The sequence below is a fragment of the Tympanuchus pallidicinctus genome, unplaced genomic scaffold (assembly GCF_026119805.1).
Source record: "Tympanuchus pallidicinctus isolate F22 unplaced genomic scaffold, pur_lepc_1.0 scaffold1, whole genome shotgun sequence".
Classification (NCBI taxonomy): domain Eukaryota; kingdom Metazoa; phylum Chordata; class Aves; order Galliformes; family Phasianidae; genus Tympanuchus; species Tympanuchus pallidicinctus.
Window position 1 is genome coordinate 67,602,341 of NW_026294618.1, and position 22,412 is coordinate 67,624,752.

Genomic DNA, 22,412 nt, shown 5'->3' on the forward strand with positions numbered 1-22,412 from the left:
GTTTTATTTGTATATATATACATAAAAGCTGCTTATTAAATCAGAAGATACTCTCCATTCAGCCTGGACTAAAAAACCAATCTCTTGGATAAAAGAAAATAAATTATAAAAACATCTGACTATGGGATTTACCATATCATTATAACACATTTGTTTATGATGGTTTTTGCTGCATATCCCTAAAATGGATTTCAGAAAGCAAGGCTTTTAAGGAAACAGACCATATGTTACAGCAGACTGTAAATGATCGAACAAGCATGGCATCATCTTCCAACAAAATAATTCAACAAAATAATTCTTTATCCTCAGCTTTGGTTGAGTGACTCACACTCAACCAAGTGACTCCTTGGTTGTCACTTGTGACTCCTCACAAGTGACTCCTCCAGTAAGCAGCATTCACTTTTTACGGTAATATGATGGTCAACAATAATGACTCAGTAGATGACTTGGGCCATGACCAAGATCTTCTGCATGCAAGGCAATTATTTGGACAACTCTGATTTGCTTCCTCAGAAGTTAGCTTGCAGTGTAACTGGGACTGGAATTAATGATGCAGAAACGCTGATTCCTCCTCTGCTCCCTGCCTCACAGCCTGGAATGAACCAGGGTGCTCCCACTGACAAAAACATGGAACAGGTAAATTTGCTTTAAGTAAACACTGAATTTATAATTGCGTATTTCTTACGTTTGCCGATCCTCTTCAGGAAGAAATTCTTCAGGCTGCTAACATCTCTCTCTGTCTGTAGGTAGGAGGTTGTACTGGCTGGTGTTGGGAAGTGGATCATAACTCTGTGTCTGATTATGTTGCTTTAATGAATCCGTGCAATAATGTGCATTTCCCATGAGACACTTTTCCCGTTGTTCCCCTTGTTGGATAGTTGCTGCTGTCTCTCTCAATTTAGAAAAGAAGTTTGGATATTCTGGCCTCCCATGTATTGATTGTGAGGTGTATTCACATTTTTATTTCTCTTTCCATAAGTCCTCTTCTTATCCTCCATCTATTTTTTTAATCTTTTTTTTCTTTTTCTGGCTCTTTTTTCTTAGCTCTTACAGAGAGATTGACAGGAGTAACCAAACTGTAACTCTTCCGATGAACATTCCATGTGTTGCTTAGGAGATAATAAACAGTACAGTGCCTTAGCTATGTAATGTAAAGGAACTCTTCTGTTTCCAATCATTTACCTACTGAAGCTTTATCATAATTCTAATTTTTTATTTTTCTTTTTAATAATGTTGGTGACAAAATCAGAACTACTTGTGCTAACCAGGCTGCATCATATGTCTTGCTGTGAATGTAATTTATCTCAGGGCTTCTTCTCTTCTTACTGTTGGCATCACAGTTGTTCAAAAGACATGAGCTGGGAAAACTTTTTTGTTCTTCAATCATAATCCAGGAGATCTGCAGTTGGGCTGTGTTGAGGCAGTAGCTGCTTTCTTCTGCCTTCTTCTAATCTAACCTCCCTGTACATGAGGACGGCAGTCTGTGGTGTTGAAGCTGGCCTGGCATCCAGTTCCCTATTTCTCTTATGAAGAAGATACTTATAAAACTAGTCAGGAGTCCACATCATCTTCTCTCTAGAGTAGGTCTCAGTCTAATGAATGTTTTTGGTACTCTGTCTACAGGGACAGGAATCTTGCTAATCTTTGGTTGCTGTTTGAGGGAGAAAAAAAAAAAGGGCTGTAGTTGAAGATAACTTCTTGTGAGTCAAGGAGTTTGCTAGTTTTTTCCAGGATAACATTAAATGCAATGAACAGTTGGGCATTGTTTGTTCTCTGGTAGCCTTTGGCATTTGACTGTGTGAAGTATTGGAATAGTTCTTAAATACTCTGGAAAATAAAAAGTGAATTTGTGACTGACTTTGTTATATTGTGCTTATCAAGTGATACCAGATGGAACAGTTAGAGTTTAAATTGTTCCTTCAGGCAAAGTCTTGGGAAACTCTAGACATAGCAACAAGATTAGGGTAACTTTACACTGTGAGTTTCAGTTCTATAAAAGAGCAGGCACTTCGTAACAAAATAATAACGTGGAAAAAAGGCCCATATCTAGCATATGTTGGTGTCTAAGCAAAAGCAACCATCAACATGTAAGATCAATATAAACAAAGGTACTGTTTTATCTTCACACAACCTGAACGTTGCAATTTCTGCTGACAATTCCCAAATTTTGGGGGGAATTTTCTGTGTTTAGTGCCTCTGAAAGTTGGGCATGAGTGACCAAATAAGCATTCCACAAACCTCTCAATTAACTGAATTTTTTATGATTTTAATGTGTTTTTAACAGGCACAGTGGAAAACTTGGAAGCAAATGCAACGGTTGATTTGAGTTTCATATATTATGGTATATAGTTTTGGTATTTTCTTTGATTTCATTTTCATTATAAACTTGAGAAAAATTCTTAACATTTTGTTGCCATAGGTTTTTATTATTTCTATGTACACTTCATAACATTTTATGTTGCCATGCCATAATCTTTTATTATTTCTATGTCTGTTCAACCATCTGTGTTTGTGAAAGAGAAAAAAGTTTGGTCTTAAATTTGCTCTAAATTTCACATTTCCCATAATAAAAAAATGCTATTAGATAGCAAGGGATAGAAAATAAAAACGAGAGAGGATGCTGTAGAAGTTTTTCTTTCTGTGTGTGGTAAGTTAATTTGACTGAGAGAATTTTGAAGCTTCTTTTCATCAACAGTTCTGGTAATATCCTTTACCAAATAGCTCAACAAGCCACTAAATATTGGACCTGGGTATGTTTTAAAGTTTCACAGTTGAAATTGGACCTAACAGATATCAACTGTTTTGATGCTATTCAGCTTATTGGTGCGAGACATGGACGCTTCCCTCTCATTTATGCTTTAGCTTCCAAGTGACGGAAATCCTGGCACATAGACTAGAATAAAATGCTGGGTGATGTGAGGCCGAACAGCAAAACCCGTTGAGGCACACACTGCCTGCACTGTATCAGTATCCACTCTGAGCTGTGAGATGGCAAAAGCTTTTAAATGCAAATGTCAGCATTAAACATAATGCACTATAAGAAATTCCTAAACCCACAGTCCATTGATTCTTTCTGATTGAAAAGCTTTCCAAAATGTAGTTTTATACTGTCTCTTCATGATATTTTCAGACTGCAGGGCAGCAGGATGGAGCGCTGAGGATGCAGATGGAGCAGCTGCAGAGGTGGCTGAACAGCAGAAAATCATTGCGCTTTACAACCCAGGTACTTGAGGAATCCCTCGTGATGCTGCAGCAATCTTATCTGCCATTATTTGTACTCCAGCAGTGCAATGCAGCAGTTCTTTAAAGAAAAAGAAGGTCTTGTGGTGGTTTTCAGTAGCTTTGAGCACTTCCTCTGGCAGTCAGGCTAAAATATTTATTTCTCCACATAGACTTAGGCACAAACTGTAAACCCCAGAAAATGTTTCTTTTAATTTTTTAATTTTCATTACCAGGAAGTATATGAGGACGAGTCTTATATGTTTATTAACACATCTCTCATATAGATTTCTTTTGAAGTACAGACTTTGGACTTCTGGTCTGCGCCAGGAGCTCCTCCTGCCCTCTTCCTTCACCTGCCTTGATGTCTGCAGGGCCTTTTCTCTCCCATCCCTCACTCCTCTCTACCAGCTGCTGTTGCACATTGGTTTTTCCCTTTCATAAATCTGCTCTCCCAGAGGATACCTAGCATTACTCATGGCTCAGCTCTGGCAGTGGTGGGTCCCTTTGGAGCAGCTGGAGCTGCTCTGATCTGACACAGGGTAATGCTGGGCTCAAAACCTTGCCGTGTAAGACCGATACAGGATTATTTTCTGGAAGCAGTGAGGCTGGGTCTCTGATCGCTTTGCAGAACTATTTATATATTTTCCACTTCTAATAAAAAGTGCAGCAAGGGCCACCTCAGAGATACTCTGTGATATTTAAATCATACCTGCTAATGTGCTTAAGACGACATAGGAGAAATGTGTTTTACCTTCTCAGGAGTACTTTGTAAATTCTCTCTAACGTAGCATACTTCAGGTAATTTTGTGTATGTCTGATGTACAGCAAGCACGTTTTACAACTGAAGTATATAACAGGAGCACAGTTTCGTTATTTCACTCTGACAGTACAAAACACCAGGGAATATGAAAGCAACAGTATTGTAGTGCAACACCAGCTTAGCAGAGACTTCCAATTCGGTGCAAATCAGCTGTCATAAACTTCTCTAATTTTCCTTCTCTGGTAATTATTTTCAGGTTTTTCTGTTTCTCCTGTGATACCTTCCCATCTAGTAGCCACTGTGTCATCCCTTCCATGCTTTCCTACTACTTTATCTCCTGCCCAGTTGCCACCCAAAGATTCTTCACAAGTTGAGAGCCCAGGATGCTTAGAGACCTCTCCTTCAGCAATGCCTTCTGCCCTGCAGAGCAGCTCCCCACCAGTGGTGCCAAACGAGAGCGGTTCAGAAATCTCAGGAGAGCAGCTGCAGCTGTCAGATTCAGGTAGGTGAAAAGCACTGGGAACTTGAATATAAGCATGCTGTGCAAAACTGAATTTCTGCCCTTCCTAGTGAAAACTTCATTGCAGGGCAGAGGAAGGGCTGGCTTTTATGGTAGTTTGTTACACAAGCCACCAAAGTGTTATAAAATTTATTTTGGAAAATGTCTGATAGAAAAAGAAATTTGGCCTTGTGGATATATATGGTCATTAAATTGGAAATGGTAGATTAGAGTGAGGTATGGTGAGGTAGAGGAAGGTATGCTTAAGGGAAGGTGAATAAAACATAGGATATGGATACAGCATACAAAGATGAGAAAAGTGTGTGAGAAACTAAGGCAGGAGCCCCAGTACATCAGTTTAACACCTGATTGGAAGCTTGTCAGTGCACTTGGATTTGAAATGTCCCCCAGCTGATTGTGCACTTGAGGATGGGGCTGAACAGAGCAGTGCTGACTGCTGTGATGATGGTGGGTTTTTAATTCTGGAAACATGAATAGGAGTTCCCCAGCAGCACATCTAATGTCTCCAATTTTTATTTAAAGGGATAAGCACAGAGCCATTGCTTCAGAGTACCGAGAGCCCCACAAAACAGCTTTCCAGACAAGATGCTCAGGAAGAAACCAGAACAGAAAACAAAGGTGAAGTATACAGCTGCCTGGACACTTTCGTTCTTGCCTTGTACTGGGAAGAACTTGGGGAAAATTGTAGTGCTGACGCACTTCTCCTGCTGTACCATTCCCATTGCCACTTCTCTTGTAGATAAATAGATAGACCATCTAAAAGACTGGATAAAGCAGACCCTCACAGATGAGACTGTAAGGAGGAAGCATGGGTTCTGCATCCCTTGCTGGAACTCACCTGCTGTGCTTTGCCACCTCCAGTTCTTCTACTACATACTAGACTTGTAGAATCATAGAACCATAGAATTGCTCAGGCTGGAAAAGACCTTAATGATCATTGAGTTCAACTACAACTTAACTGTAGTACCCTAACTCTAGCAACCCTCTGTTAAATCATGTCCCTGAGCACCACATCCAAACAGTTTTTAAACACATTCAGGGATGGTGACTCAACCACCTCCCTGGGAAGCCTATTCCAGTGCTTAACAGTCCTTTCTGTAAAGGAGTTTTTCCTGATATCCAACCTAAACCTCCCCTGGCACATCTTAAGGCCATGTCCTTGTCCTGTCACCAGTGAGAAGAGACCAACCCTGCTTTCACTGTAATCACCTTACAGATATTGGAAGAGAGCAATAAGGTCTCCCCTCAGCCTCCTTTTCCCCAAACTAAACAGCCTCAGTTTCATCAGTCGATAGGATCATCTAGTCCAACTATCAACCCATCACCACCATGCTCACCAACCATGTCCCTCAGTGTCACATCTGCCTTTTTTTTTTTTTTTTTTTTTTCAAGAAAACCTTCAGGGTTAGTGACTCCACTACCACCTTGGGCAGTCTGTGCCAGTGCAATTCTGGTCTATGGCAGGCGACTGAGTTGCAGAAATAACACTTCTTTATGTCATCAGACTGAAGATTTTTAGTATGTGGCTGAAAAAGCTGAGGGAAGAACACAAAAACTTTTGCATCACCAATGTCAGTGCTCCACAGGAAATCACTTCCACTGAGTCACTGAAAAGAATGGGTTCAGGTGTTTCCCCCTATGCTTCCTGAACTAGATTGAGTCATGAGACCTGCCAGGGCATTACAAGCTTTTGTGTTGCAAGAGAGTGCGTTGCCAAGGCCTCCAGGAGCACTAGGTGCGTCAGTGACAAAAAGCAAGCTGTGTAGTTTCTGGAAACAGCAGTGGTGTTCTGTGTGAATAAGTCAATAAAGGCATTTTCCTGAAATTAACAGACCAACTTGAGCTATAGAGCAAGTCTCGATTAGGTGACATTTAGATAAATGATTAAATGCAGTAGAAGCCTTCTTGTTGTAAGGAACGTAGCCTGTAAGCCTAAACGGGAAGATGGACCAATTTGCACGCTTCTGTGAAATAGAATGGAAAATGCCCAGTTAGAAGGTCTCTTGCCTATAAATATTGCTATTTAAAATGTTTAAAGAACTGACTTGTGAGTCAGCATGGTTTATAGATACAGAATTTCAGTGCTGTCCAGTGATGAGTCTCCAGTGTAATATTCTGCAGCGATCACATCATTAACTACGCATTACAAGTCTCTTGAGGCAAGGAATACAAATCACCATTTCTTGTTTCATTATTCCCAAATGTTAGATTTGAGGATTAGTAGGGTTGTTTTTTTTTTTTCAAATTTAATTTAAAAATATTCTATAAAGTATTTTAAAAAGTCAAACCTTGCACAAATTGTTTTCATTGACCTTTTTCCTGCTGTTTAGATAACAGTCAATTAAAAGAAAGGACTTTCCCTGAAACTTTTTTTTTTTTTTTTTGAAGAACAAACAGAACAAATGAAGGAGATTCCTCCATCTCCCTTCAACACAAAGGTAAAGACTGGAAACCTAGGAAACAGGTAAGAAATGAATCTAATCAGTCAGTCAAACTACAAAAGCATGTTCTTGTTGACTGTAAAAATACTGTATAACACATACCAACTGACACCAGCCAAAAAGTTCCTAAAAGGAAACAAAATTCGTGTGTATTTTTAGCAAAATTTTAGCAAACTCTAGTGGGTGTTCAGTGTCCAATAATACTATAACTTTTGCTAACGTTTCATGTTGAAAAAGGAGAGAATAAGAATTACTGAACTAAAGATAGTTAAGAACATTACAAATAAGTAATTTTTTTCCTTGCCCAGGCCAATCACAGCAGGAATTGATATTAGACAGAAGACTTCTGAAAAATTTATTGACCAGCTTCAGGTAAACACTCAGTTGATAGAAAAACAGGAGCAGAAGGAGCAGGTACTGTGCCATTGGTGCGTTTACTTTGTTTTTGATGAGTTCTCTTGGACTTGGAGGTTGTATAGGCATTATTTTGGCTCACTGTGTAGAAGCATATTTTTCCACTGTTCTTTCATGTGATGTTAGAATACTTTTCAAAACCTCCCTCCCACCCCCCCCAGAAAAAGAAAATGGCCCCATACTCACCTTATTGGCGTATGAGCGGTTGCTTTGGACCTCTTATTACTCAGTCACAGTTCCCACTATCTCCCACTGTATTCTTCTCTGCCCACTCTCTGGAGCAGAATTTTTGCCTGAGTCTTAGCTTACTTGCCCAGCTAAGTCAGGCATCAAGGTTGATTCTGTTAGTTTCTTAGATACTGATCATCTCCAGATTGTTTGCTTCTCTTTAAACTTTTCTGCTTTTTGCCTTTCACAAAGCCATATCAAGCTTTAGCAGACAGTTAACAGTTCAACAGTTTAAACAACTAATCTCATTGATCTCATATTTCTCACAAGATTAAAAGGAATGACTATAGGCAGTATGAAAGTGGCATTTGATGCAAAGATAGATGCCATAAATCATCTTCTCCTTCAAGATTAAGACAAGTTTATGTGCAGGTCTGACCTTGCAATTTCAAGCCCTACAGACTTGTGAAAAGCTGTCCTACACAGCTCAAAGTTTTTATTCACAGGGGGAGATATATCTCCTGTTTTCATGTCCTCCTTTTGTCTTCTACTCTAAAACTAGATGGTCTCTGAGATCCCTTCCAACCCAAGCTGTTCTGTAATTCTCCGATATCTCAAACACTAGCTTCGAAACATCTCACAAGTTGTCTTGTCATTGTTCTCTGTGTTAATGGCTGAAAGTTGTGAAGGTACTTTTTTCTTGTTGCTCTGTGTGCCAAATCTGACAATAGTTAATGCCCAGAGTTTCTAATCAGCTCAGAACTGGGTAACCTGTTAGGCTATAATACACCATATTGGCATATTGTATTTGGTATATTACATATATCAAAAACAATAGGGATTTCTTCAGTGGGAACCTTTGGGTGTCAGGCCCTGCATTATCTTAGGCTTGCTGAATTAGAAGGAAGATGTACATTTTATCACTTGTTATTTTCCCAATGAGACAGAGAAAATTATTTTTTTAAACGAATGCATTTATATATTTCTGCCATATTGTACAAAACACTCAAAAAGCCTTCAAAAACAAAGATGAAAACTCTCATCTTTGACCATCCAAACACTTAGGGCTAAGTGTCTTAAGTTCTGACTCAGGATTTAATGTAGGTGTCACACAATGACTCACATTAAAAGTTCTCGTACACTTTATGTAGTCTGCAAACTGTTATTCGTGAGCTCAGTTATCCATAGCCAGTTACTTTAAGACTTCTAGTGACTCAGCTTTTTCAATTAACATAAATAAATTTTCTTTCTGATGAATGAATCCTGGATTATGAGTGTCATTATTTTTGCTGTTTTTTTCAGAGCAAGGCAAAAGGAACACCTCGGAAGACTTTTCAGAAGCGAAAAGAAGGTACTGTAAGAGTAAAAAAAACTAAACAGAAGCCTTTAAAAGAAGTGAGCAAGCATTCCAGAACTGATGTGGAGCACCGGAGTCTTTTTTCACAGCCTGGACAAATGGATGCAGGGATACTACAGCCAAGGGAATATCCTCATGTAAATCTGCAGGTCAGCAGCTCCATGCGTATGGGTACACATGGGAAAAAAGCAAACTGCGCTTTAGCTGAGAAGGGAATTAAGGCTCAGGCTGACTGTGAAGTGAAAGTACAGGAGCAAGGTGAAGAAGAAAAAGTGGTGATTAGAAGAGATGAAGATGCTTTTGCCTCGCCTCCTCTGAAGTGGACTGAAATCCTGAACTCATGTCCTGAAACAACAGAAATGAACCTACAATTAGGTGGGGAAAGTGAAACTAATCACAGGGATTCTGTAGAGCAAGCTGGCAGAACTGATGAAAGACTTGTGGAGGGTACCCTGCAAATAGACCTAGGTAGAGCAAATCAGCTTCTACAGGGTGAGCTCAGAGAGGAAGAAAAGACCCCTTTGGAAGTCCTGCAAAAGTGTTCTACGCTTTGGGATATAGAATCAGAACACATGAGGAAAGCGGAGTGGAGCTCAGCCCCTGTATTCACACAGGGCCAGAAGCATGTGCAGATATGCCCACAAGAACTTGTTTCAGGGAACCAGAGCCCAGAAAGCAAAGGACAAAACCACACTGGTTTTAAGAAGGTCAATGATAAGATCATAAAAATTACTTGTAACTCGCCTGAGGCTGTGGAGCAAGAAAGCTCATCCCAGCAGGAATGGCAAAGGAAGGGGACAGCTGCCATGACATGGCATGTTGCATCTTCATCTCATGAGTCAGGCTGCTTATCCTCCAACAGTGACGATGACCCCAAATCTCATTGCAGTCAATATCCCTCCCAGCATGGGCCTCAGGTAGCAGATCATTGTGACAGACATTTGGATCTCTCTGAAAATGATTATGCTAGTGATGAGACCAGTGAAATTGAACACATCTCCATGAAAAAGAACATCAGTTCCTCCTCAAGAAAACAAGATATTTTAGCACTCTCAAGACAGCAAAGTCTCTCCATCAGCACAAGCAGCAGTGATTCCAGCACTGGAGCTGTCAAGCTGAAAGGGAGCAAGGCTCACTCTTCTCTTCAGCATTCTGCATTTCATCTCACAAAATCCACAAGGAGAGAGGATGAACCTGAATCAAAGGCCAAGCATGTTACAAGCCTTGATCTGCCATCTTCAGCAGTGTTTTTTAGGGTTAAAGGAGCCCCTGCAGTGAAGCAACCACAGAATAAACTGACTACAAATGTGTTAGGTAAGAGCTACCTGAGTTTTTGTTTGCATTTCTTTTCAGTATGGAAATTAAATTCCTCTTAGTTTGACTGTTTATGCTCCCTAGGTACATGCTCACCTCTGTTAGTATTTCTCAGTCAGAAACTTAAAAACAGAAAGGAATGAAGAAAAACACCTGCAAGCCCTTAGTTATGCTTCACTCTCTATGTCACTGGCCATTTTTTTCTAGTTGTGCTGCTAAGAGATACAGTTTCATGTGCAGACTTTTCACCCCATGAGACTGATGGATGTTTCAGTCAGTCCCTGAAATCAGTGCTAGAGTTTCTGGTAGCTTATGGGTATTCATCCCCCTGACTCTTGGCAGTGAGGAGTTCTTGTTTTCTATTTACCCTCCTCAGAGACACTGTGAGACACAACAGGCTGGGCAAAATAATTTCTCACAATTGCTTATTTTATTCCTCAGCCACAGGGAGCCCAGTATTAGTAGAAAATTATGTTTTCCTATGAACATCTTCTCTCAGTTTGTCCTGGATAGTGTCACAGTTCTTCAGCCAGAAATCCTCCTAATCTTTTTTGGCTTGGTCATCTTACTTCTGGAAAAGAAATGGTATCCTGCTGAGAAAGGATTTAGACCTTTTTATTAAATTGGTTCTTAGTCTTTTTTTTTTTTTCTCAGCTTCCACTATAGGACTTTACGTCCTTCAGGCTAACTCCTCATCTCAAACATACTTGCTGTCTCTCCCTTTTTTTTTTTTTTTTTCCTTAGAGTGAGTCAAAACCTGTTGTCCTTCCTGCAGCAATCACTGGGGCAGGAATACTTACTCCTGACAGCTCTTAATTACTCTGTCACAGATTGCTAAACTATTCCAAAAAGAGCATCAAGGACTGTGTAAAAGCTGTATTCAAAAGAAAGCTGAATTATCACTTGACAATTCGCATATTCACAGTGAAGAATTCAGCTGCTGATACTGGTATATCCCCCAAATCCATTTCAGTTATCATGACCTGCAGGTCTTGGTCCACACTACTAAGAACTATGTTGGAGTCTGAATACTTGTGTAATTATTCTCTGATAAGTTAATTCTGTTTGACAGATTCATCAGTAAAGCTTACTGCATTTATGCAGCCAGTGCTAATGTAGATATCTTTGTAGAAGAAACGCAGAACATCGTTTCCAGAGGATTAGAAACTGATGTATATCATGGAGGATCCCTTTCACTGACTAGAGCAGAAGAAGAACAGGACAAAGCAATGCATTTTCTCAGGTAAGTCTATATACACAAGGAACTGATTTGAGCATGTACTGAAGCCAATACTTCCATTAGCAACCTTAACATCAGGTTGCTAAATCCGTAATTAGTAGATAGCTTTGTCTGAATGGCATCTATGTTGTCCTTGAGAGCCGAAACACTTACCTGGATGTGTAGATAAAAAGTAAGGTGCCTAACCAAAGGGGCCAACTCTGAAAACTGTGGTACAGTTTGGGTCTTAAAGCTGAGTAATGCCAAATGCTTTGTGTAAATTGCTGAACATCTTCGGATTGCCCTGAAATCTGTAAGAATCGGAATAATTTGTTTTATGTGATTAGGTATCTGATGGAGTAAAGGATAAACTTTCCCTGTTGCATTCACATCAGCGTACCTCGTGTTTCCAGCTATCAAAAGTGCATACCATGTGACCAACAGCATTATAATTTCAGAAATGCTTATCTTCTGAAGAAGTAGAATTGCCCTCACAACTGTAATTAATTAGAGGTAATACAAATGCCTGTAATAAAAATTTTAATAAGCTTACTAAATCAAATATGTTCATTTTTTTTTTAATATGAGGAAGCTGTCAGAAATTGCTGGGTGCTATCTACCATAAACACAGAAGTGACACAGAAGTGATTCTTTCCCTTTTCACTTTCCTGGTTCTGAACCAGTGCCAAGAAAGAATAACTTATTGATTTTTATTTTAATAGATAATGCAAACTATGACTGAGGGAGCTGGGCTTGTTCAGCCTGGAGAAAAGAAGGCTGTGGAGTGACCTCACTTCAGCCTTTCAGTACCTAAAGGGAGCCTACAAACAGGAGGGGAATCAACTCTTTGAAAGGGTAGATAACAGCAGGACAAGGGAAAACTGACTTGAAGCAGATAAGATCTAGGTTGGATGTCAGGAGGAAGTTCTTTACAGAGAGAGTGCTGAGGTGCTGGAACAGGCTGCCCAGAGAGACTGTGGATGCCCCATCCCTGAAGGTGTTCAAGGGATTGGATGGGGCCCTATGCAGCCTGGTCTAATATTGAATGTAGAGGTTGGTGGCCCTGCATGTGGCAGGGGGATTGGCGTTTCATGATCCTTGAGCACCCTTCCAACCCTGGCCATTCTGTGATTCTGTGAAATTATTTTTCACATCTGCTTGCCCATTCCTCTTGATTTCAAAGACCTCAGGATTAGTACCAAACGGTATTTTCTGACTTACACATGTCAGCTTGTTTGATTTATTTTTATAGGTATCTTTCAGCAAAATGCTTTCAGTGTCTTAACAACAGATGACTTTATTAAAAATCTTTCTAGTCTGTGATCTTACAGACAGCTTAGGTGATCTCCAGCTGGCTGTGATATGTGCTTCAGATGTGATTATCTGTGGGATTTGGTAGTTAATAAAGCTACTCATGAAATAGGTGCTGCTTTTCCCTTTACTGATATAAATTTGGGCTGTGGAATGACGCACAAGTGCAGAATTACTGCAGTGCAGGCTTGTCTACCTGCTGACAGTGCTGCATCACAGATGACATGGCTTTCATTTTTATTTTAAAACAATGAAGATTTTCAGAAGAGCTTTCACTAGTTTTATTAATGTCTTTAGCCATAGTAATCCCCTTATATGTCCACACAAATATTTATCCAAATATACATGCCTAGCATAATGTGTGCGTCATTTCATTTTTCTAATTTATGAGTTAAAACTAATTGTGAAAGGCAGCTTATCCTTCCTGGCTGTGTTGCCCTATGCAGATTTATGCAGTCTGCTTTGTTGTTTTCAAACCAGTAAGGAGCACAAGGTGGCAGCTACATCCAAAGCACAATACTTAGGCCATTTTGGTGACTTACATTTGTTGGAAGCCATGAAAACCCTTTTGAGAGCAATGTAACTTGCCTGGACTTGCCTAGTCCATCCATTCCTTTGTTTCAAAGTGCTTCGTTTTTGAGCCTTTGCAGATACAGATAGAACAGACAAGGAAGTGAGAACAGTTGGAGTGTAGCTTGTGGTGCATACCTAGTGCCTGGGGGAGCCTGGAACACCACCTGTGGCTCCACTGCTGAGGGAGATGCTGCTGGCTCTTAGTATCTGTCAGAGAGTTCAGTAGTGGTCTGTTTTCTTGGGAAAGCCTTGCTGCATGTTTACTTTTTGCCTCACAGCTAGCTTGCTGCTGTCTGCCTCAGACAGAGGTATGCCTGGGATTCATGCAACGGTTTGAGTTGACACAAAGTACTTAGCTTTTCCTAATATTTTACATCCATGCACCTACTATTATTTTATAGCTGGGATGTGAACAGACTGAGGCTCCAGAGAAAAACTGTGTGTTCTCCAGGTTGTTTGATTATTACTTTTTTCAAGGCCAGAGGTTGTTTCATAGCCTTGAGCCAAAGAGGTACAGCTAAGCTGTTTTAGAGATTGGAGAGCTGCAACCAAGTTGCCTGCCAGGCATGATCTCTGTCCTGCTCTAAACTCCAGACTTTGCCCAGCATTGCCTTGTGCAGTGTGGGGTGGAGACCTGTGGTCATGCTAGCAATATGGCCCTGTGAGCAACTGTACACTTGGGCTGATGCTCCAGCTCTGTTAATTTTATTTGTACAGATGCAACTCATGAACAGCTCTGAAGAGGCTGATATCAATTGAGATTTTGGAGGGAGTAGCTAGCTGGCTTCTGTTTTGCAGAAACTTAAGAGAGTACTTGTCAGTGGAAGATGTTCTATGTAGATCTGCCATCTTGCTTTTGTTCTTGTATGTTGTATTTCAGGGCAACTGGTCTGGATTTGGAGCAGTGGCAAGCTACACATAATTAAGAAATGGCTGTATATACCGATTTAACCAGAATAATGCAAAAAGTATTAATACTTCAATTAAACATTGAGAATTTTTTTTTTTTGCATGTGTTTAATGAGAATATTAGACTGCCTTACTTAAGTAATAAATTGTTAAGAGCCGCAGGATATGGGGACCTCATTTGCCTAATACTGTTATTGTGAGCTTTCACATTTTGCTGTCAAATAACTAAACTCCATTATGGAGAGGAAAACATGAGGTCATGGCTGCTTCCTGCAGCTATCAAGTAAAAGAGATAGTCAGATGGCTGTAAGTCATGAAGTGAACTGAAGCAAGAAACTAACAAATAATTTAATATCAAATTGAGATTGATCTAGGCAGCTGGATCCTGGTTGTACAAATAATGCTCTACAGCTTTTGCAAAGTTTTTAAGCACACTTCCTGACCACTCATGCGTTGGTATATTGGGTAATTGGGTATGAAGGCAAAATGCCTTCTTAGTGATGGCCTCTCATATTTGGCTCCTGTAATTTACTCACATATAACTAATACTCAGCCCCTTTCATGCAGGTCCATGGCTGTTCTCATTATGGGGACAACCAAGCAGCTGGAAATATGGCTCAGTCTCTAGCCTTGCGTGATGAGATGCCTCACAAGTGTGGTGCCGGGAACAGGCTGTGCCTTCTGCAAGTCTGCCTTAATGTAGCTTTCCCTGTACACAGCAAATGTGACTATGAATCTCTAAGTTCATAGTCTTCAGATTATCAGAAAATTTTAATTTAATTAATTATTAATTAAATGAATAAAAATATTTCCATCTGCCCAATAGAATAAACTTTGCAGCTGGTCTTGTACAAGTGCTTCAAGTGATGCGTGAGTTCTCCAACCTCTGTTTTGAGAAGTGCTAATCACTTATTGACACTCTCAGCAATATTAGTATATCTGAGACATGCCCAAGCCCCCTAGAGTTCATGTCCAGAGAAAGCACATCTAGAGCCAGTCCTTTGTTATAGTCTTTATGCCAACCTAATGCTCTTTTTTTTTTTTTTTTTTTAACCTTCTCAGCAGAATACGAATGGACCAACTTAAGACTGTCAGAGGCCAGGAGCTGACTCATCCATTGCAATACAACAGAGAGCAAACTGACTCAAAGGTGCATAGCAAGTTCAAAGGAACAGCTAGAGTCACTGGAGAAAGTGTGAAATCAGAGGAAATACAAGTAAGTTGTAAAATAAATATGCTGTTCTCTTCAGTGAACATTCCTGTGTTCAGGTATCTTATGGACCTGAGTCCTTTCATTTGTACTGCTTATTGAAGATGGTTGTGTGTACAGTGAAGATTTTTGTGTTAAAAAAAAGCATCACTTTGATTTGTTTTAAATTTAAAGCTTGCTTTCTTTATATAAGAAAAAAAAATAAATTGAAGAACTGTGCCTTCTGTTTTGTACAGAAGCATGAGGGGAGCCCCCTGTTGTTTGTACTGGCTTTCACATGTTTAAGTTGAGTCTTGTAACATTTCTATCTCCTGTCATAGTGTGGGTTACAACTTCTTGACATCAGGTGTTGTTATTTCAGTGGCTATTATTCTGCACTGTCATCCCTGAGCTGGGAAGTAGTTCTTTTTTTCTTGTAAACTGTTGTGACTTTTGGCTTTGAGGTGCTTTGGTGATACCTAGCTGGGTGTGTAACAAGCTAAGTATGTATAATCACAATGGACAGATACACAAATGAAGGGAAAGTCAAAAAGAAGGAATGTACATGGCAGTTGGTTACAAAGCAAACTGCATTTCTGTCTAAACTCTACTGATGTTCCAGCTGCAGTATCCAGCATGAATGCTTCCAAAGGAAGAGGACTCAGTGTTGGAAACACCAGGGATGATGGATTGAGAAGGGAACAGGAGAAAAAATGGAGATGTATAGCAAGAGGTCCTCATAAAAATGTAACAAATGCCATTAATTCACTTCCTTTAACTCAGATAAAAATGTCTTTGCAATCCCCTGGTGTCTGTAAGGACCATCTAGCTAATCACACTACATGAAGTTCCAATGAACTACCACTTTTTGCCATTAAGACATACCATCTGTCCTTTTAATGGTGGGTTTTTTTTCTTTTTTGTTTGTTTTGTTTTTTGCATTATTAGTTTGCATCTCTTGATCTTCCTTTACAAGAATGTCTCACCTCTTGGTAAGATTATAGGTGTTTGCAATATTTTTACTATTACTTCAAATGTGTTGTCTCTATATTGCAGGAATTCAAGCATGACAAAGGGCTCCATAGTTCGTTCCTTCTGTGAGTGTAAAGTTGGCATGCCTAGTCCAGAGCAGGCAATGACATGATGCTTATTTTTTTTTTTCTTCTGATAGATATTAAAGCAACAGATTACAGGACTGCAGGAGGAGTTCAGGAGAAATGAGTCCTGCTGGCATGCTGCCTATGGCAAGCTAAGAGACCAGGTTGAGATGCTGACTAGGCAGAACATGGAGCTTCGAAATGAGCTCAGAGGTTCAGAACAGAAGAGGCTGAAAGCAGAAAGAAAAACAGGAACTGTGAATCTCACTGACAGAAAATCAGAGACACCGGTACTGTAAGACTTTGTGTTTAATACTGCCTGAATAATTTAGGCTTACTTTTTCTTTTTCCTGAATACTGTCACTCCATTCCTGCCCTGCTCAGACTGAAGGGGAGAAATATCAGGTCTACAATAAGCCACGTATAAATATACTCCTTGAGTGGTCCTCTTCCATTTAACATTAGTTATCCAAGAGATGAGTAGCTCTACAAGGGGCTTTAACCAGCCTGTCTCTGACAGTGACACAGGGGCAGATGGTGTCTGTCTCCCTCTACTAACTAGGGAGTCAGTCCAGGTAACAGATTTGCACTGGCCTAATTAAGCCAATTAAAGTCTCCCGAAATTAACTCTGGTCTTTATGTATGTCATTGACCTTTTTAATAAAACAGCTCTTTAGCCAGATGCAGGCTGTTTTCTGGCAATTAATATAGTGAGACCTTTAACTAAACCTCGTTTCAGTTCTTATTTAGTACAGTAAAATTTCAGGGAAGAAAACAGTGGCCTCCCTTACAAAAGCACAGATTGAACCCCTGAATAGGAGTTACACTGGGATGGAACAGGAGAGACTATCAGGTTGGAAAATGTAACTGATTAGTGTAGATATGTCTGATGAACTCCTGAAATCAAAAAGGTTTAATCATAGTTGAACAGGTTCTATTGTTCTTTGTTATTAATATCCAATTTGTTTAATTTACTTGCAGGGTTACTTGTTACTTTACTATGTGATTGCGTACCTTCATTAAAGGGAGATAAATGAAGGAAGAATTCCATTACTCCCTTCTTACACAGGAGACATCAAGTTTAGGTGAAATTAAGTGATTCAGACCAGAAATCAAAAGACAGAGATCTGGTTTGAGTGGGTCATTTCATCTTTCTATGTATTCAAGGGAGAAAAATATGTGCCTTTAAAGAGGAATTCATTTCATTGTATGTGAACTGAGGTGACTGGAACAGATAATTATCTTCCAGATGGTGCAGTCTGGTGAGATGAATTTTATTTATCCACAGAGAGCCTACCCCTAGGAGAAAAACAAATCAAGCCTTTTATTCCTAGGTATTTCTCTAATGTGCAGATATAATTTCTAGTAATGCCTCTCTAAAATAAGTCAGATACACCAATTAACCAGTCCCTTGCTTCCTGGAGTGAAGAAGTTTTGGTCTCTCTTTTTATTTGATTTCAATGTATTTCAATGTAATTAATGAGATTTTTCATCTAATACTGATATTTCCCATTTGAAAATAAATGTCTTTTCATGTTATATTTCAGTTTGTTTTTTAATTTTCCCAAACATATACATTAGTATAATTCATTCTTTTATAAACTATGAAGTTCAGGAAGAAGAAATTAGTCACATGCAGGATGATTAAAACATGTTAAAAAAAAAAAAAAAAAGTAACAAGAAGCCAATTGGCTTCTATTGCAGGTGATGTTATTTCTGTTTCTCTGGAACATGTGATGCTGTGGAATTACTGCTCAAACCTGTGAAAATTTTTGTTGTGTGATAATACAGTTTGTTGTATGATGCTGATGAAGATATTAGGATGCTATGGGCAAGGATTGTCATAGCTGATGCTGCTGAGTCTCAGTCCCTAGCAGAACAAGGTGTGGAATTTCATTCATTGTGTTTATATATGTAGGTTTTAAATATCAATCCTGAGCTATGCTAGTCCTGATGTTTTCATAGCGGGAGACTAACACCCTGTGTCGGCATTTCTTCACGAAGATAAACCTGAAGTTACCTACTGCTGAAGTGTTGCATGGTAGTGGCTATCACTGTGCTTAGATTACTTCATTTTTGTTACAAACAGAAAACCTCATGGCTTAGAGAATTGCTTGATTCTTCTAGCTGTGACTTGAACTAATTATGTATGTATAACATATTCTTTGTTAGGTTGCAGAAGCTATCCTGCGAGAGACAGCACCTTTATCCACCCAGGAGAGATCATGGAGAGAGAAGCACAAGAGCTGTATCATCTCTCATGTGGGGCCAGAGGCAGCTTTGCAGAAACACTGCTGCAGAGATATTAATAGCAAAGTATGGGTTCCTACTGCCTTTTGCTTGATCAATGGTAAAATCACTTAGCTTTTTTTACAAGCTGTGGCAAGTTAACTCTATGTCAAGTGAAAGTCTTTTTTCTCTCCTATATCTCTGACAGCTCTTCCACAGCCAGTTTACAACACTGTCAAACAAATCTCATCATTTAGAATATAGAGATACCTAAATATTTCACTGCTATGCTTTTTTTTCTTTTTCACTGTTTTGCTTTTTTCTTGCTTTGTATTTCTTGTTCTCTATTGTGAGTATGCTGCTTATTACAACCCTCCTTATTCTTTTTGTTAGCGTTTAGCTGAAATCTATGCTTTGTTCAAATGTAGTCTCTCTGGAAATACTTGTATCTATTGGAAAAGTAATTTCTTGCTTCCACTGAATAGAGCAAAAACGAGCTCAGATTAGCCAATGGACTGCTCTCTCTGCCTTATTAGGGACTGAAATGAAATTTAAAACTTGTCAGGTGAGAAAAGACGAAACTATTCATTGATAATGACAATGTATGGCTTGAAAGTCACTAGACAGTGGATTTATTGAATCATGAGACAACTTCGAAACTGAATGTGCTTAAGACAGCAGAATCAACCATATCTGAAATAGAATCTTCAAGTAAGAAGCAAATATTAAATAATATATGCTATTCGTAAGTTAGAAGCTGGAAAGTTTAGCTGAAGGAAATTGTTTTATTTGTTCTGTGTTGATTTTGGATCTCCTTGGTCACTCCTGCAGCTGAGATTTCACAATTGCTTAGTGCTTCAATTGGCGGAGTTATAAACAAGCCCAGTAATGTGGGATAAACTATTTGCAGTTAAGGTGAGCTGTAAGGACAAAAAGCTTTGGTAGCTTATCTTGGAAACTTTCACAGTATGAAACAGCATGTCTCATCTGAATGTTTCAAGTGCTCTTGCCAAATAAGGTAAAACCAGAAATATTTATTTTACAGAGGGACTCCTTGTGATTTATTGAGTTTGTTTTCCCTCTGTGGCATGCAGCAAGCACAAAAACAAACAAACAAAACAAACCCCCCAAAAACAACAAAAAAACGGGACTTCAGCAACACTTCTGAGAAAGGGGATGTTGAGGACAGCAGACTTCTGAGCTTGTTGTTATCTGAGCTTTCATCATCCAGCCAGTGTTGGATCCAATCCAACTGGAATCCGGCACAAGCGTGAGCTAGACTGGTGGGCATACTGCCCAGATGTCCTGGGTGAACTCTAAAATGTCAGACACAAACATGTGTTCTTTATCTGATCTCATGGCAGAGGAAGGGCGTGTAGTGAACAGAGTGGATGCTGATGATTTGAATCTAGAATTGAAGGCTCGGGGAAAAGGAATGTAAAACAGAAGCACAAAATCAGTGTTGTAGTGATAGATGTGAAAATGGTGACTCACTTGTACTTCTTTGAGCTGCTTTATTAGCAGATGAAAACTTCAAATGATTTTGTGACTCTGGACATGTCTAAATTTTGGATGTAAAGCAAAATCTCATGCTGTTTTTCTGTCCAGAATTAAGATACTGTGCATGGGAGAAATCAAAGTGAAGGGATCATCTTGAGTAACAGAAGCAGAAATACATGTCACAGAGACATGTGGTAAGCTTTTTAAGATATTTCACATAAAGCCAGCTAGGAATGGTGATTTTCCTCAGCTGTAACCAAGAAGGCATAACAATAGCTAATATACGATTTATTTCTGTCAAAGCTAATAGACTTTGAGGATATGTACAAAAATGGCTGGGGAGCAAATTGAGTAATGACTGGTACAGGTTAAAGAATCAGGAGGACGTGACTTTATGGAAAAAAAAAGATATTGAGAGATATGCCACTTGCTCTACATTTATGAAAAAGGTGTATTCTGCTGGCCTATGATTCTTTTATTAATGATGAATCCTATTTTACTGTAATGTGGTCTAGTTAGTGAAGAAATGGCCGCTTCAAGCTGTGAGACAAGATAAGCATCTATTTTAACTTCATATTATTAAAGATTCTTTCAGAATGTGTCTTGTGCCCCAAATAGTTAATAATTTGTATTATCTCCAAACAAGCTGATTTCTGAATGCATTAGAAATTGGGAAGAAACAAGTTGCCAGTTTCCTGCCAGACATGCAGTTATAGATAAATTTTTCTTACTAAGAAAGATATCATTCATTTGTACAAGGGAGAGTTCTACAGGAAGGCATACTGATACAGCTTTTAAAAAGTTACTGTTGGAAAAGTTTCAACCAAGGTCTAAAGTGTATACTTCCTCTCTTACTACATGGACTTTGCTGTGTAATTTTGCAGTGGATTTTGCTGAGCTCTAAACATGTTATTTCCTTGTCCATGAATATTCTTCCTGAGAACTGACTAATTATGGAGCAGGGAATTATGACTTTTGAAAATATGTAGACAGTGTTTTGTAGCATTTGAATTTTCACTGCTTTATTCATGAAGATTTGTTGTTTTTTTGCCAAGTTTTTTGATCTGTTAGTATGGGAAAGTAAACCATAAAAGGCCCTAAAAGTAGGGTCTGTAGGACTGAAAGAAACCTCAGGAGACCACCTGGTTCCTCCTTTAGCCAACAGCAGGATCAGTGTCACTGATGGTTGTTTAATCTCTCACCAGCTCCCACAAGATCCAAAATGAGTTGGCATCTTCTGCTACCTACTGGTGACCTCTGTGTTCCCAACGAAGAGAAGTAAAACTATTTGTTCGGATAAATTTATGGCTTTTCTTATGAAAGTGTTTGAATTGAGGGAATCTTTATCAAGAAATTAATCATTCGTTATCATCTCAAATACTGAGTGATTGCATCTCTTGAAAAGTCTAGACCTAAATTGCAGCAGCTGCTTGGTCTAGGGCGCTCGCTATGATTTATGAAATGATCTTAGAACGACATACATTTTTATGATAAAAAGACCATGGGCAACTTAGTAATACAATATTGATTTCTCTGACATTTTTTCTTTAAAAATGGCTGTATTAGTGTATAAGTTAAAAATTGTAATCTATGCTATATATTAAAAAAAAAAATAAAAATAATAAAAAAAAAAAAATGGAAACCAGACGTTTTTACAACCAGACGTAGCAACCTAACAGTGCTCTATTTGGTGGCACCCTCAACAGAATTGATTTTTGTTTAGATATGTAGTGAATATAACTTACCATGTTCATGGAAATATATCTTCTTTCTCTCTGGCTTAATCTCTCTCCTTCGCTTCTGCAGTCCAACACATTCTATTTCACGAGCTTGTTAGGGCCTTAAGTTAGAAAGTCAAGTGCCTCCTCTCATCCTGTTTTACGTCTCATACAGATCTTTGCCCCCTGGCTAAGATAGCATGCATTGCATCAGGATATGCTGATTTATGAACGTCCTTTTCAAATAATACTTTTTGATGATGAAGCTTTTTTCTAAAATAGGCTTCTTAGGGCAGCCCTATGTATAAATATTTGCCACAGAGTATTTTCTATTTGCAAGTCTTATATAGTTAGTTCTTTAAAGGCTTGACTTTTGATGGTCTCTATATAATATACTCAGAAAAACAAAACAAAACAAAAACCTGCCACATATCAGTGTCTGGCTGAAGCTGACGATAACTTGCATGCTGT

The 22,412-nt window shown here is 39.0% G+C and overlaps 1 protein-coding gene across 1 annotated transcript in view; it reads left to right on the forward strand.

The window, feature by feature from the left end:
• The first annotated feature begins 374 nt into the window (after positions 1-374).
• Positions 375-22,412, forward strand: part of LOC128083998 (centromere protein J-like) — a 31,153-nt gene continuing 9,115 nt past the window's right edge. Inside the window, 12 exon segments of the mRNA XM_052689707.1 lie at positions 375-636; positions 3,131-3,182; positions 3,185-3,223; positions 4,239-4,484; positions 5,025-5,120; positions 6,891-6,966; positions 7,252-7,357; positions 8,828-10,196; positions 11,328-11,439; positions 15,271-15,424; positions 16,569-16,784; positions 18,667-18,810. Coding sequence (XP_052545667.1) covers positions 442-636; positions 3,131-3,182; positions 3,185-3,223; positions 4,239-4,484; positions 5,025-5,120; positions 6,891-6,966; positions 7,252-7,357; positions 8,828-10,196; positions 11,328-11,439; positions 15,271-15,424; positions 16,569-16,784; positions 18,667-18,810 — 2,805 coding nt within the window. The 5' untranslated portion in view covers positions 375-441.